The 17461-nt window shown below is 33.1% G+C and overlaps 1 protein-coding gene across 1 annotated transcript; it reads left to right on the forward strand.

Annotated features, from left to right (window-relative positions):
* Positions 1–3237: 3237 nt before the first annotated feature.
* LOC139904629 (serine carboxypeptidase-like 13) lies at positions 3238–17017 on the forward strand. Its single transcript, XM_071886565.1, has 13 exons — positions 3238–3453; positions 12907–13052; positions 13563–13633; positions 13762–13884; positions 14665–14805; positions 14936–15037; positions 15120–15206; positions 15286–15360; positions 15561–15626; positions 15712–15860; positions 15978–16091; positions 16403–16457; positions 16634–17017. The coding sequence occupies exons 1-13, from the start codon at positions 3305–3307 to the stop codon at positions 16727–16729; spliced, it is 1374 nt and encodes a 457-aa protein (XP_071742666.1). The 5' UTR covers positions 3238–3304; the 3' UTR covers positions 16730–17017.
* The last annotated feature ends 444 nt before the right edge of the window (positions 17018–17461 follow it).

Here is a 17461-nt window from a genome sequence, read left to right on the forward strand (position 1 = left end):
GCTGATATCCTGCTGCAAAAAAACCGCAGACTTTTCACTAGTTTGGGTGACGAAAACAGCACGTTTTTTCATTCCTCTATTAACAGGAAACGGAAAAAATTGGATATTCCGGGTATCCTTTTGAACGGCAATTGGGTCACACAACCGTCTACGGTCAAAGATATCTTCCTTCAATTTTTTGTCAATAAATTCAAAAAGGCAGACTCGATTGCTATTACATCTCCAAGCAGTTACATTCGTAAGTTGTCCTCCTTGCAATCTTCCTCGTTAATTACTGAATTTTCCATCGAAGAGACCAAAGCAGCTGTGTGGTCATGTGGTGGAGATAAATCTCCCGGGCCTGATGGTTTTTCCTTCAAATTCGTAAAACACTTTTGGAGTCTGATTCAGGAAGATGTTACAAACATGACTCGCCATTTTCAGGTTTCCTGTTATATTCTAAATGGGTGTAACTCGTCTTTTTTCTCTCTTATACCGAAGAAAGATAACCCAATTTCCATCCAAGATTATAGGCCTATAAGCCTCATTGGTGTCCAGTATAAAATTATTTCAAAGCTACTTGCTACCCGGCTTGCATCGGTCATTGATTCCATTATTAGTCCGGACCAATCCGCCTACATTAAAGGGAGGCAAATCCTAGATGGTCCTTTGATTATTAACGAAGTAGTAGATTGGTGTAAAAGAAAGAAGAAAAAGGCGATGCTCTTCAAGGTTGATTTTGATAAAGCCTTTGACTCGATACATTGGAACTACATTTTTTCTATGATGCGCTTTATGGGGTTTGATATGAAGTGGATTCTTTGGATCAAAGCATGTTTAGTCTCCTCTAAAGCCTCCTTGCTTCTTAATGGTAGTCCTTCTTCCGAGTTTTCTATCGAAAGGGGCCTTCGTCAAGGTGATCCTCTTTCCCCTTTCCTATTTATTATCGGCATGGAAGGCCTCCAAGCAGCCATCAATGATGCCTCAGATGCTGCACTGTACTCTGGTATGCGAATAACTAATTGTCATAACAATGTCGTTCTCAAGCTTTGTTCTTATGCCGACGACGTTCTATTTATTGGGGAGTGGAATGATCAGAATGCGTGTAACTTGATTATGATCCTTGGCTGCTTTTTTGCTGTTTCTGGTTTAATGATTAACTTGAATAAGTCCTCCGTATTTGGAGTGGGTGTTGATTCCTTAGAGGTTAACCGTCTAGCAAACGTTATTGGTTGCTCTTCGGCTAATCTGCCTTTCACTTTCCTCGGAATTCCCATTGGGCAAAATATGCATCGTAAAGAAGGATGGAAATGTGTGATTGAAAAAGTCAAAAATCGCCTAGCATCTTGGAAAGCGAACTTACTCTCCTTTGGCGGCAGATTGACACTAATCAAATCAGTGTTGGGTGCAATTGGTACATATTATATGTCTCTTTATCTTGCCCCTAAAAACGTTGTCCGCGTTATCGAATCTCTTCGCTCATCCTTCTTTTGGGGTGCAAAAGACGATGAAAAAAAAATCCATTGGGTGAATTGGCGTCTCATTCAAAATCCTTACGATAAAGGTGGTCTCTCGGTGAATTGTTTATCTTCTTTGAACCTCGCACTTCTATATAAATGGAGGTGGAGATTCTTTAATGAGAAAGACTCCCTTTGGGTCCAAGTTATCACAGCCATTCACGGGAAAAGAAAAGGTAATTTACTTCCTTGTGCTTCAAACTCAAATGGGACGTGGGCATCCATTATCTCGACTATCACAAATCTGCACCAACATAACTATTTGTCCACTGGAAATATGCGCATTGATCTACGGAACGGCTTGATTGCCGATTTTTGGCATGACCCATGGCTTGGGGATACGCCTCTTTATATACGCTTTCCGCGTCTCTTCGCTCTCGAATCTAACAAAGTCGGGTCAGTTGCCTCACATTTTTCAATCTCAGAATGGTTGTGGGAGTGGCGTCGTGCCATAAGAGGAGGGGTAGAACAAAGTCAATTCGATCAATTATCGTCGCTGCTAAGTTCGATCTCATTCTCTACAGGCCCTGATAGATGGCGATGTGATCTCTCAAGTGACGGTACGTTTTACGTTTCCCAGGCTAGAAAGATAATTGACGCTAAAAATCATGCTACATTCTCGGTTCGAACAGTTTGGTGTAATGTGGTTCCCATCAAAACTAATATCTTTATTTGGCGACTCAAACTCCATAGACTAGGTACTCTTCGAAACTTGGAATCAAAAGAGTTATTTTTTGATATATCTTGCTGCGTCCTTTGCGATGTATCAGAAGAATCTCATAACCATTTATTTGTTCGGTGTGATACTTCATACCAAATTTGGTGCAAGGTGAGTCGATGGATTGATATTCCAATCCCTTTATGGAATGCGGTGGAAGAAATTTGGCCTTGGATAGATACGTTTGCTAATCAAGGATCTAAGAAGATCATCATCTCGATTATTGTGTACTCGACTTTATGGAACATTTGGAATCTCCGCAATGGTATCATCTTTAAGGAGAATAAGGTTCGAAAATCTCAAGTATTCGATAGCATTGTTGCCTCGAGTTTTTATTGGTTGTATTCGAGATACCACAAGACCAAAATTAATTGGTCGGAGTGGTTGAAAGACCCTCTTCCTTCGTTGTAATTCGTTTATTCGTGTGTTCCTTTTTTGTTTTATGTTCTTGTAAGTTTGGTTTGCTGTTCTGTTTCTAGCTCCTCGCTAGTTTTCTAATGTTATTTTGGCCGTTCAAAAAAAAAATTAGTTCTAGAAAAAAAATCGGACCCCGTTGAGTTCCGATTCAAAAATCGCCACTGGTTTATTATACATAAGATAGTACATGACCTACTATCCACCAATTACACATAAAATAATCAAAACTGAACAAAGTGATAATCTGAATAAACAATCAGTAAATTCTAACACAACGCGCAATTCAGACTCAAAACATATATCCTAATTAAATTCGTAACCAATTAAATTAAAATAAAATACAATCTTACAATTTATCATGGTGTTCATGTATTTTTAGGAGTTTTGGATGGTAGTAAGAAAATCATGGCAGTGAAAGAAGCAGGTTATGCACCGAACCAATTAAAACATACCAACGTGCATAAACAAGAAAACAAAAAGGATTAATTTCAGTCCAATGAGAAAACTAACACGTGGAAGTCATTTGAGTTGCTAGAGTAAAATGGATGGTTTCCTTAATCCTTATATATACCGCTTCTATCTGACTAGCGTCATTTGGGTTGTTACGTACTGCGGGCATGCAATACATCCTGGCATATTACCGAACCTTACCAAAATTGAAGCAACAAATCATATGAGAATGGTGTTGAAACACAAATCTTTGATTCTTTGGTTAGCTTACGTTCTTATCGTTCAATCTTACCTACTAATATCGCATTCCAAATCAATCATCAAAAGACTTCCGGGATATCATGGTGATCTTCATTTCAAACTTGAAACTGGGTAGGTGACGTAATTCAATCTATTCACGTGTAAAAATCTCAATTTTTTAAATTTTTCTTAGTTTTAATTATACCTTTTTATTTAACTCGTTATATATCATCTTCATCTTCGATTATAAGAATTAGCTGTAAGATAGTTTTGTAAGAGAAAAAAAGTTATTTTTCAAAGGTGAAACATCAAGTCTTTAGAAGTGCCTTATATTTCAACCTCATTTAAAACATAGCACGTTTTTATATAGTACTCCTCGGAAGTTGTTTTCAAAGGTTAATAACCAAGTCTTTAGAAGGAATTTTTTGCATATTGTTCGGCTTTCTCATTTTCCGTAACCTCGTTGTTGCTTGCATGACCTAATGAGTGACCATCTTTTTTCCTTTTAAGTAACGTTGTCCTAACTTGCTTTGTATAAGAGTTGATCAGTACTTTGTTAAATAACTTTTGTCAACGATAACAATGATCTTCAACGTTGCAAAAGGGTTTTGACGATTATTTTTGGAGCTTTGAAACATCGTCAAACTAGGCTTCTCATCTCTTCACCGATTAGGGTTGTACGTGCTTATATGGAATCAAAGATTATGAAAAAGAAAAATAGAAAATTAATGAAAAACAAGAAATTTTGATTAACGATTGATTTTGCATGATGGATAAGGAAAACATTCTGATTTTGTTTACGTGTGAAACATAGCAATACGGAGTATTACATATGAGTTTTGAAATATTTATCATTATAAAAGTTAAATTGACCATATTTTGTCATTAAATATGAGTTTTGAAATATTTATCATTATAAAAGTTAAATTGACCATATTGTCATTAAATACTTGTATGTACTTAATGCACAAATTTTGTCAAATTTTAGACTCTTTGAAAAATATTTCATAAAAGAAGGATAGGATTTTAGATAGAAAAACTAAGGGGCCGGGTTTAGAAAGAAGGTGAAGACTTAACAGGGCGGTATTGAGGTAGCAGCCGATTAGATCAAAACTAGTTTTCGAACCCTCGCTTCGCGTCGGGGTTCGGTTTTCAATGTATTTTATTGCATTTAGCTTGTAAAAGTATTTCGTGACTAACGATGTTGTCGTTGAAGCGCAACTCGAGTCGAACTAAAAGGTATAACCCACTAAAGATTTAAATGTTATTTTAAATTAACAATATATGTGCATCTCCGCGTTTCGCTATAGAATTTTCGACTTTTAAAATTTTTTACGTAAAATCAACATGTATGAAAAGTACCTCAAATAGTTAGAGTTTTTTAAAAAGCGACCGTTTTGCGTATAGTTAGTGACATTGTGTTCCTAAAATTATTTCGAGTTTAACGATGGTGTCGGAAAAATTTAACTCGTTGCGAGCGAGAAGATATGACCCGTTGAATATTTGGGTGGAGTTTATTTAAGATTTTTTATGAAAATGGTTATTTAACAGTTTACTTCGGGTCGTTTTGAATTTTTGAAAAATGTGTAGGGGCATTATTGGTATAATGAAAGTTAGTCAAAATTAAAAAAAAAAAAAAAAAAAAAAGATGAAATCATGAAAATACCCCTGATTACTATTCACCATTTTTGTCTATTAGATGATATACTAACTCCGTCACAATTTAATAGTCCACAGACAAAAAATACACAGTTTAAGAAAAAGTGACTGTCACATGTACTTTTTGTCTACTTTTCCCTAATTTCCAGTTTTACCCATCACTTTTTACCTATACATTTGTCTTACTTAAATAAAGCAAGGGTATAAAAGTACTTTAATCAATTATTCTTTTCCATTTATGGAAGTGGACTATTAATTTGGGACGGACGGAAAAGGAAATGTGGACTATTGATATGGGACGGAGGTAGTAGTAATATAGGATCACCATGATACTATATATATATATATATATATATATATATATATATATATTATATAGTTTTATGAGCACGTACGTTGCACGAAAGTTGTAATTTTGTGTTTTGTAAATGTCACGTTTTGAGCCCTTGTGTTGCATTATTGTTAATGAGCGAAAAAAAAAAAACGTACATGTAATAGTATTGCATGATTAGGGTAATAAAAATCGTTGATTGAATTTTAAAAAGATAATGATTAACATCCATTATTATATATTCCGTATATTTATAGATACATGTATAGATAGATAGTTTTATGAGCCCGTCTTATATATATTCATTTTCATAAATGATATATAACAATTGCGGAAGTAAAAATAATAATAATATAATCAAAAAATAAAATTTTTTTATAGATATGGAATATTCTACATCTAAACCTAAACCAATTTGTAGATATGTTATTTAGAGAAATATTTAAATGAATCCAACTTTTAGATTGAGATTTAAGGGACCAATCAGAGTGTGACATGTGACGCGACAATCACATGTGATTGAAAAAAAAAATCAAATTTTTTTTTTCGAATGTTTTTTTTCCATTCACGTGGCTTTGACATGCAGTAAATCAAATGTGATTCAGCATGCCAATCACATGTGATTGTAAAACTCAATCACATGTGATTCTGTATGTCAAATCTAACCACATTTAATTGAAAAAACAAATTTGAAAAAAAAAGAATTTTAAATTTTTATTTTTTCAATAACATGTGATTGGATTTCACATGCAGAATCACATGTGATTGGTTTTACAATCAAATGTGATTGATTTGACATGCTAAATCTTAAAAAACAAAAAACAAAAATCCATAAAAAATAATTTTGAAAAAAAATATTTTTTTTAAATTTATTTTTTTCAATCACATGATTGTCGTGCCATATGTCGCACTCTGATTGGTCTGTTGGATTTCAAGCAAATTATTAAATTCAAAGGATTGCAACTCATGTTACTTATTTAAATTTATTAAACATAATATAAACACCTCAAATTTAACGTACACAATTATAATATCAGATTCGAATTTTAGACCCGTTAATATTTTAATCAAATAATCTTGTGTTTTATTATATTTTGGCTTCAAATTGCCCCTCCTGTTATAACATTTTGAGTATATCAATAAAATATTTTCTTGCCTTTTAATTTTGTTTTATAATCTCGTAATTTTAGTTTTAGTAACTTTATGTGTAAAGTGATAAGAGGTGAAAAGTACTCATAATTATTTAATTACAATTTTGTATAGACTAAAATGATCATGCCAAAATATGTAATTTAGGATATGGATATTTTGCTCTAGTCAAACAAATGAAAAGCAATGAAAAAATAGCTTTCATCAATTTTCAATACCTTTAGTTAATGTGCTTTTCAAACTAATGAATGATGTTTATGAGTTAATTGATGTAGCGTATGAATAATTATGTGAGGGAGATTTATAAAAATTAAGAGAATTAAATTAATTATTATGTGTATAATTAAATATGGCAATATAATTGACGTGAATAATGTCTATAATTACCATGTCTGCAAAATTAAATGTTAGTTAAGTAAATTAATTAAGAAATTGACACGTGTGCAAATTTAATTCAAATTAATTGAAAAATTAACACGTAAAATTATTGGCACGCACTTTATAATAATGTGTGTGTGTGTGTGTGTGTATATATATATATATATATATATATATATATATATATATATATATATATATATATATATATATATATATATATATATATATATATATATATTAGAGGGATCAAATGAGAACTTTTATTATGTGAGAACCCTGAGAATTCAAAAATACACTGAAATTCGAGCAAAAAAAGGGAAATTCGAGCAAAAATGGGACACGGGCGAACAAAAAAAGAGCAATTCGAGCCAAAAATGGGACAAAAGCAAACAAAAAAGTGATATTCGAACAAAAAAAGGCGGGCGAACAATTTTGTGTTCTACATTTTTGATAGTCGAACAAAAAAATGTAGAACACACGGGTAGTCGAACAAAAATGTGTTCTACATTTTGAAATTCGAACAAAAAAATAAAAATTTTGCTCGACTATGAATTTTTTTTCGTCCGTGTTTTTTTATTTTCGCATGAATTTCTTTTTTTGCTCGCCCGTGCACCTTTTTTGCCCGAATTTCAGTGTATTTGGAGTGTTTTTAGAGTTCCTAGAGTTCTCACACTAAAAAAGTTCTCACTATATGAAGCAATTTTTTTCGGTTTTTTTTTTTTTTTTGAATTTTTTTCAAACATTAAGATCACATGAAAATATGAATATTTAAAAAAGACATTTTGTGATGAATGTTATTATTTTACTCGAAGAAATAAATGCTAACAAGTAATGTTTTAATTAGAGTTTTTTTTCATCGTTACTTTTTCATATTATGTGAAGTTTTTTTTTTTCAAAATTTAGCCCGATTTAGAGTTTATGGTTTAGGGTTTAATGTTTTGGATTTAGTCCCTAAATTCAAAACCCTAAACCCTAAATCTTAAACCCTAAACTCTAAACCGTTTGTGTTAAAAATTCAATCTAGACCGTAATTTCTAAACCCTAATTTCTAAACCCTAATTTCTATACCCTAATTTCTAAAGCCCAATTTCTAAACCCTTAAAAAACTTTAATTAACACATTACATATGATGCATGTTATCATTTATTTCTTCGAGCATTTTCCAGCCAACATAATAACATTTATCACAAAGTGTCTTTTTTAAATGTTCATATTTTCATGTGATCTTATAATGTTTAAAAAAAAATTCATAAAATATTATTTCCCCTCATTTCCCCCTAAATAATGCTTCCATCTTGATTAAAACACTATATATATATATGTGTGTGTGTGTGTGTATATATATATATATGTGTGTGTATATATATATATATATATATATATATACACACACACATATATATATATATCTATATATATACATATATATATATATATACATACATATATATATATATATATATGTGTACATATATATATATACATATATATACATATATATATATATATACATATATATATATATATATATATATATATATATATATATATATATATAGAACTACAGTTTACGATTACTCGGGGGGATTAAACCACTCATGGGATCATCGCCCGCAGTTGCATAATTCGCCCCTAACTGCTGCCTTGGAGGAAACACGGACTAATCCGAGAATGGCTGGTAAAACCTCCTCCCCGCTTCCCCCGCAATGCGATGTGCGAAGGGCGACCTTGAGTGGAATTCAAGAACAGGGGATATCATTGTGTGCAATGTTGTCGCCCTAGGATATCAAACTCCCAACCTCTAACAACGAGGTATGGGTCATTACCACTGGACTAACAACACAATGATACCCTGATACCATACTAAAGGATAAAACCCCATCGGCTATTATGTTTTATTGATACTAGCTATATTTATAAACATTATAAGGTGTAGATATACTTAGAGGATCTTAGAATCAATCTAACATGATCTAGAGGCGGAATAACACTAGAGCATGCACTAAATCGAATATCCTAGGGTTCTCGAGTTCGTACGAGTCAAAACAAGATGAAATCTTGATTAACACGAAGCTTAAACTGATATTTTGTGGTATTTGTACGTAGGGACCGAATTGCAGACGACCTAGGGTTAATATGAAGTGTAACCTAACAAATGAGGCTTAAACGCGTTTATATACTGTCTGCAAAGACAATCGGTTGACTGATTCTGTCATTCGGTCGACTGTCTGTTGTGTTGATCGAAGATCAACTTACACTGACCTGGACTGTCGGTCGACATTGTTCACAGTCGGTCGACTGACTGACTTAGTTGGTCGACTGACTGACACAGTCGGTCGACTGTCAGGTCAGTTTAACTATTGATTTAAATGTTTTACGTACAATAACTAATATTCAATAGTCACAATGTTCATTATTACAGACCGAATTATTCGTTATCGAATATAGAACTAGGGATTCACGAATATGCACTAACAAACTCCCCCTAAGACCTAGTTCTATTTAAATCTTCGGTCCTCCTTCAGTCTTGATACGGATCTGTTACTAAGTTGTTAAAGTAGCAGACTTTTGCAACACGTACGAATTGCTCAGCTTGAACTTTGTTTTCCTTGTGATACAGCATCCGGTTATAATACAGAGTAAAGATATCCTCCTCATAGCAGTTTCGCAACCATACATGATCTAGCACTCGTATCGAATCATTCTCGTCATCCCTTGTCTTTTCCAACACGATGACCGCTTCTTCTGAACGATCATCATAATACCACCAGCGAAAACGAGGGCTAAAATGTTGCGACATCTTTTTCAGTGGAAATTTCTTCATGTAGTTTCCCGCTTTAAATTTTGCAATACGTTTCCTTTCGCCCGTTTTCTTATTTGTTTAATAGGAGAACTTCGCAAACTGCGGTCAAAACCCTTCAAAGTTCTTCGACATAAACGATCTCCTTATCAGTCTCGCAACAGTGGTATAGGTTCCTACATAATCTCTGTACAACATTTTCAGCCGGGCCAATTCCATGAATTCGAAGTAAGGCAATGACTTGAGGTTCCATCCATATTTGAGATAGTCAACTCCAAACTCCGTTTTGACCGCATACACGTCCATTTCCTTGATGTAGGCCCAGGCGAGAACTTTTCCTTTAGCCAAACAAATTTTCTTACGCTCAACGAATTTAACAAACTTTGGTTCTATTATTGGCTTCTCACAATATTTCCTGATCCTCACTAGAATCTTCCATTCTTCTTCGAAAACTTCAACCTTTTCCTTGTTTATTCTGACTGGTAAAAACCCCTCGGGCAACACTTCGGTCTTTTCCTTCTCCGCACATTTACGGTTCAAAACCTCTTCATCAAAATTGAAATCTCAGTAAAAGTGGGTTGATCATCTGTATTTACACCATCGTAGTTTGGATAATCCTCAATTGTGATGTCTTCGATGACCACCTCGTCAAAAGTATCGTCGCTTTCATTCTCAGCAACTGTTTCAAAAGATTCGTCACTAGAGTTAGAGGGACCTGCAAATAAATATGACAACGTGCGCGTCAACAGATGAACTTGCACGTTGCTCTTGACGCACTAACTCATCAATCTCTTCACGGCTCAGATCGCTTGGAATCTCTCCTTCCTCGAGGTCATCAAATACAACTGAATATTTTAGACGATCCTGCATTTTAAGATAATCACGTGAAGAATAATCAACATTAAGAGGAATTACTAATAGTGGGAGATTATCAGTGCCTTTAGCAACATCCAACGTCAAATCATCTAATCCTTGATCATTTAAATCACCAAAATTAATATCTTCTTCAACATTAAGAGCCTCCAAATCAAATTTCTGCTCAAACTCATCCATCATTTGCGGTACACCACTTGTTGCATTCTCTGCTTTTACAATCAATAAGGCTTGATCATCAATCTTTTTACTTAACCTCTCGATCTCGCCTTTCTGTGTTTCCACCAATGAAGTCAAACCAGCAATTTCAGCAGCCTTCTTCCTATCTTTCTCTTCTAACTCCTTCTTAAATTACTCAAAATCTGCCATCAACTATACAATCTTCGTACTCAAAGATGTGACAACAGGATCAGAAGTAACATTAGTGGATGTTGTGGCTGATCGTTCTAGCACATTTTCAGGTCTTATAACTTCAGTGGCAGCAGGTATTTGTGTCTGTTGAGTTTGTTGCTATTGTGGTTGAGCAGCCAAAGATGATCCTGAATCGCTTCTGTTTTGGCTTTGTTAATACCAACGGACCTTCTCGGTCAATCTGATTTCGCTTTCTCAGCTCAAATTGATTTGGATCAACATATTCACCTTCATCATCATCACCATCATCAACCAATCTTTGGCCTTGTGCAGCAATAGGTGGTGGTTGATTAACTTCTTGATCAGATTCACCGACAGCTTTAACCTCAACCTCAGTACCAGATGTACTGTTTTCATGACGACATGCAACACCTTCCGGACATACATAATTTTCATCCGCCAGATGTCGAACTAATCTTTTGAAAGACTCCTCAGGAGCATTCCCCCTTTTATGTTTAATTATGTTGAAGGTTGTGTCAGAAAGATGAATCAACTCTATCTCATCTTGCCAGATCTTGACTAATCTGGCACCTGCTTCTCAATCATAAATTACATAAACCTCAAAAACATAAGGTGAATCTTCTTCTTCGCATTCACAACCAAGCTTATAAAGATAACCTCAGAGAAGTTGTACTTGGCATTCAACACCTATGTAGCAAACATAGAATAATATACTTCGTTCATTTTATCAAAGCCTCCAAGCATAGGACTTAAACATCTAAGCAGAATAAGAGTCAGATATTTGTACTGGTTGCAGAAATGTATGCGTTTTACATCTCCTTTCACAATATTGCCAGAATAACCACACTTTAACAAGGATAATCTAACCTTTGTTTGATTCAATGTAACTGGCATAGTATCATCATCAGGAAAACTAATATCCTCACGTATAGTCTGAGTTGAGATTCTAACTATTGTACCACCCATACTGCTCAGAATGATATGTTTCCCTTGTTCAGTATTCACAACTGCTTTTGACCAGAACTCTCTCTCATGAGTATAGTACGTCGTGCATTCTAGTGTAATAGCATGATGGATCCTCGAACACTTCAGAAATTTACTAATGCCTACGAACTCAGGCTTGGCTTCTGGCCCTTCTTCATCAAGGCATGCTAGGAGATTAGCAACGTAATTAGCCGTCAAACCGGGAAAATTCTTTAACAGAGGAATCACTTGCTCATGCACATCATCATTGTTGTGTCAATCGAAGATCAACTTACACCGACCTGGACTGTTGGTCGACAGTGTTCACAGTCGGTCGACTGACTGACTCGGTCGGTGGACTGTCGGGTCAGTTTAACTATTGATTTAAACGTTCTACGTACAATAACTGATATTCAATAGTCACAATGTTCATTATTACAGACCGAATTATATGTTAACGAATGCAGAACTAGATATTCACGAATATGCACTAACACAAGGTAATCTACGAACGTAAAAAAAATCAACGAACTCAAATACACAATTGAACTTGACCAACTAACATAATTTCTAGTTCAATGTTAATTAGTTAGTTTAGTTGTTAATTACTCTTCATTTCTTTTCATCTCACTCAATATACTTTCCGGCCCACAACTTCGTCGTCTCCTTAATTTCCTTCCAAAAAGTTTTTTTTTTCCTTTTACTGCGGCAATGCAGGACACAAAGAAAAATGAAATGAGATCGAGGAAAAGAAATGCATACTATGTGTTAATTAAGTAAATGAATTAGCTTATTTTAGGATATACATTGAACAAAACCAAATATATTTATTAATAAAGTGATTATTAAACATATACTCCGTATTAAATTGATTACTGAAAAACACAGATTTGATCATGTAGTATATATATTGCCCAGCTGCTAGCTGAATTGTTGTTGGTTGCTTTCAAACATTGCTGTAAATTTCATATTATATACCACATATTTGTTGGCTTTTCAAAATAAAGAAAAAAATCATGTATATATACTAACATATATTGCTTTGTTTGTATGGTAGTTATGTAGGAGTTGGGGATAAGGAAGAGGTTCAATTATTTTACTATTTTGTTGAGTCAACAAATAATTCAGAAGAAGACCCTCTCATTTTTTATATTCCTGGAGGTCCCGGAGCATCTGCATTGGTAACCTTCTTTCTTGAAATAGGTATGTTTTCATGATAATTTAATAGAGTAATTGATAATTGATAATTGATGATTAAAGCTAAAAATTAACGGATTTATTAATATATTATGTGTTTCGTCGATATTCAATGGTAAAGTGAAAAATTAATACTAATATATATTTAGTAGATTTCAAAGTTCCAAACTAGTTTTACATTTTCCTTGTAAATATCTATACACATTTGTAGTGCAATATTTGCCTTTATATAATTTAGATATTAGATATTAGATATTAGATAAATGGCGTAATAATTATAACTGTAAATACGTTCAGACGATGTATGTATGAATTGAAATACTTTCTTTCCCTGGGTAGCCAGAACATTAACAACTTAATTTATATATCCATTTCATAAATAATAAAAAAATAGCTAAAAAATGTTCGTCCAGTGCAACTAATTAGATCAGTTATATAGTAAATATATGTTATAGTAAATGGGAGGTGATTCTCACACACCACTTATCATATCAGCTTTTAAATTGTTTTGAATAGGTCCAGTTAGCTCAACATCGGATGACAATAATAATCTCACATTAGCGTTGAATCAATACGCATGGACACAGGTAAATTCACAAATTCAGCTTTTATATTTATTTCTCTAGCTAAGGTATATATGAAGTGCTTACGTTGAATTCCTTGAAACAAGATTTAATACAATTAAATTAATATTTGAAATAATATTTATTTGTAGATGGCTAATATCATATTTATTGATATACCTGCTGGAACCGGCTTTTCTTACTCCGAAACTAAACAAGGGTGGATTAGCAGTGATACCAATTTAGCTATTCTAGCCACAGATTTTATCAAAAAGGTTTAACTTAGATAGATTATCACAACATCAATTTCATTTTAGATTTATTGAATCATAATTTTTTTGACGAAATCAAATCATTTGTTTTTAAATAATGGTTTACTAGCAAACACACGGTGAATTAGCGAAATAATATACCTATTATTAATGTTAATTTTATAATAATATTCGACGGCGGTGGTGGTGGTGGCTGTGGCGGTGGCGGTGGGTGGTGGTGGGTGGTGGTTGAGAATTAGCTGTGTTTGTTAGAAATTAATGGTTGAGATTCAATTAATGTTGATATAAGGAGATTGACAATTATGATAGTTAGTAACTATTTAAATGATCAATATTTAATCTTTGCGAAAAGGATAACATAATTACTACTTTTTTATACTATATAGTTAGATTAGATTAGAGTATATTAGGTTAGATTAGAAGACTATAGTTAGATTAGATCGTCATGTCGGTTCAGGTCTTAAGGGCCAGATAATTACTCCATAGATAATCACTCCATACAAGATATTAGACAGGAAGAGAGTTACTATTGACGGGGGCAAGAAATCACCTAATTGGACCTGATTAATGAACAAGGATAACATATTTATGTACAAAGATTGCACGGTTAGCTAGTTAACTTATATTTATAAGATATTGTGGGATTGTTTCATGCTCTTAAATATATAATATACGATAAGTTAACAGATACTTTGTGGGATTTTTGAAATTTTGCAAGGTTAACAAATAGTACTTGTATTTGTTTTAGTAATTAATAATTTGAGTTTTAAATCCAATGAACAGTTTCTCACGGAACATCCTAAGTTTAAGAAGAACCCATTATACATAGCAGGAATTTCTTATATCGGTATTATTGTTCCCAAAATCACTCTGGATTTATATGAAAGTAATGAACGAGGAGATCAACCAACATTAAATATTCAAGTAAGTAATCAAATCTTTTAAACTTAAATACTCATTATTACATAAGAACTTGAATAATCATATGCTAAATGGAAGGATGTGATCTTTTCTTATGTGTTTTTCATGTGTTTTTAAAATTAAAATCATGTAGGGATACATTCTTTGTAGTCCTTTCACCAATAAGTTCGAGGATTTCAATTCCAGATTCAAGTATGCTCATCGTAACGCACTTATATCAGACGATATTTACATGGTAAATCATAGTAGTTTAGTAAATCTACATACATACATTTTTAGTTCAAGATTTATATATGCGTTACAATTTAATTTTGTAGTCTGCGATAAAAAATTGTCAAGGAAATTTTGTGAGTACTTATTCGGCCAATTCATTTTGTGCAAGTAGTCTTCAGATGTATGAAGAGGTGAGAAGTATATATGAACATAAGTTTGAAAACCTTTGATACTTTTGAACTTTGTTACGTGACTTTTTTTTGTTTGCAGTGCACAAGTCGTATTAATCTGGATAACATTTTGGAGCCTTTTTGTGATGAAAATGATCCAATACAGGATTGTGATGTAACCACTTTGTCTCAGTCACTCATAATTTAATATAAGTTTCAAACCTTTTGAGTATCTTATATGAATCCAAAATGAGAAGCTTTATGTCATGAGATTAGCTTATTCCCGATGTCCTTTGTTTTCATGGTTTCGGTAAATTTCGATTTACATATAATAATTATTAAAATTAATAAATATTTTTTATTTGATACTTTTAGAATGACAGCTACATAGAGACATGGGCGAATACTGATATTGTGCAACAAGCTCTCCACGTTCGTCAAGTACGCCATTAAAACTATAATCTTGAATACATAAACCGCAAAAAATATATACACTACTCACCTCATTCCTACATTTTATGTATAGGGAAAAGTCGGTAAATGGGAGTTGATTAACCAAACATTGCATTACAATCAAGGAAAGAATGACACGTTCTGTTATTCGTATGATATATTTAGTAGTTATTCTTATCATAAGAAACTCTCTACCAAAAATTGTCGAGCTTTGATTTTCAGGTAATTTAAAAATACCCTCGAATCGATCCCTTGCTTGCAAACCTTTTATTCCACAATATATCATTGAAAATTAAGTTACATGAACGAACGAGCATTAACTGTTTTACTGATCCACAGTGGTGATCAAGATATGACATTTCCGTATGTTGGTGTGGAGGAATGGATAACCGCACTGAATGTTGGAGTTGAAGTCCCATGGAAACCGTTCTATGTTGATGGTCAAGTCGGAGGGTGAGTTAATCTTTTAATAAGTATATTTTTTAATGTTTTTTATGGGTTTTTCTTATACATATATCATGAACATGGACTAGTCTCTTGTGATAGTCTAAAGAGGAAAAACATATGCGTTTACTTATTAATATATACATATTTTTTACAACGAAAATTTTACTCATATCTGCCTTAATTATTCATATATCAGAGTTAAAAAAAAATAATAAAATAAACAAATAAAACATGTGTCAACATTCTTGAGATACTATTGTTGCTAGTTGCTAATGTTGAATTTTAATTTTTTGTTCTCATAATGTTGTATTTTGCAGATACCAAACGAAATACGCAGAAAATGAATATTCGTTAACATTTGCTACAGTTAAAGTAAGAAATTCTAACTCTTGTTTGGGTATATCAAATATATTCATTTTAGTTTCCTTTTTGTTTTTGAGTGAAACAGCTTTCTTCAGCAAATTTTCAGATTTTCTTGTTTGGGTATATCACATAAAATCATATATTGTATATCATATCTTATACTGTAGTTTTTTGGATGTTTACAGGGAGCAGGACATTTGGTTCCATTGACCAAGCCTAAAGAAAGTATTGCATTAGTGCAGAGGTGGTTTAATTCACAACCTTATGTAAGCGATTATTAACAAATCTAGCATTGTGTGTTAAATCATGATATGTATCCAAAACAAGTACAATAAAACTATTTTATCTCCTGTAATTAAAGAATCCTAAGAGACAGTACTTTGGGCAGTCACATCATTCTTAATCAGATGCAAAATGCATTGGAAACACTCATGATTCTGTTGCCTTTTGAAATGTTGCTTACAAAGTAATTTCATTTTCTTGACCTTACTAATAATGGTCAACATTATACCGTACCTAGCGACATTTGATGGAGTAATGTAATAGAAAATGAATAGTTGTTTTTTTTTTTTTTTTTTGATGTGTTTTAATTGTTATATGAGAAAATAAATTGCACTTTGTTATTTACTGAATTCGAACCATAGAAAATATATAATTTTTTTGTGGATTCGGGAAATACCTTGTTCGAACACAATGTTAACATGTTCGAACACATATCGTTGGAACTCAACGTATGTTGTTCGAATACAAAACACAGGGACGGGACACTTTTGTCGGCCACAACATGGTTTCCTGAGTTCAAACAAGCATGTCTGAGTTCGAACATGGTTTTATTCGAAATGATGGATGATGTTTTTAAAAAAAAGTGTAAAAGGTAATAAAAGATTGAAAAAAATGTATCTGAACTGATATCTCTATTTACAAATATCTCATTTATGCATATACTAAGAGAGCTCCCAACGGTTGGGTCCTGGGGGCCGCCCAGCCATCAGCCCACCTGGGCACCGATGGCA

Source organism: Rutidosis leptorrhynchoides, chromosome 4 (assembly GCF_046630445.1).
Source record: "Rutidosis leptorrhynchoides isolate AG116_Rl617_1_P2 chromosome 4, CSIRO_AGI_Rlap_v1, whole genome shotgun sequence".
NCBI lineage: Eukaryota > Viridiplantae > Streptophyta > Magnoliopsida > Asterales > Asteraceae > Rutidosis > Rutidosis leptorrhynchoides.

Coding starts and splice junctions, on each gene's coding strand:
- LOC139904629 (XM_071886565.1), top strand. CDS start 3,305: ATGAGAATGGTGTTGAAACACAAATCTTTGATTCTTTGGTTAGCTTAC. Junction 13,634..13,761: donor ATCAATACGCATGGACACAG/GTAAATTCACAA, acceptor ATTTATTTGTAG/ATGGCTAATATCATATTTAT. Junction 14,806..14,935: donor AACCAACATTAAATATTCAA/GTAAGTAATCAA, acceptor AAAATCATGTAG/GGATACATTCTTTGTAGTCC.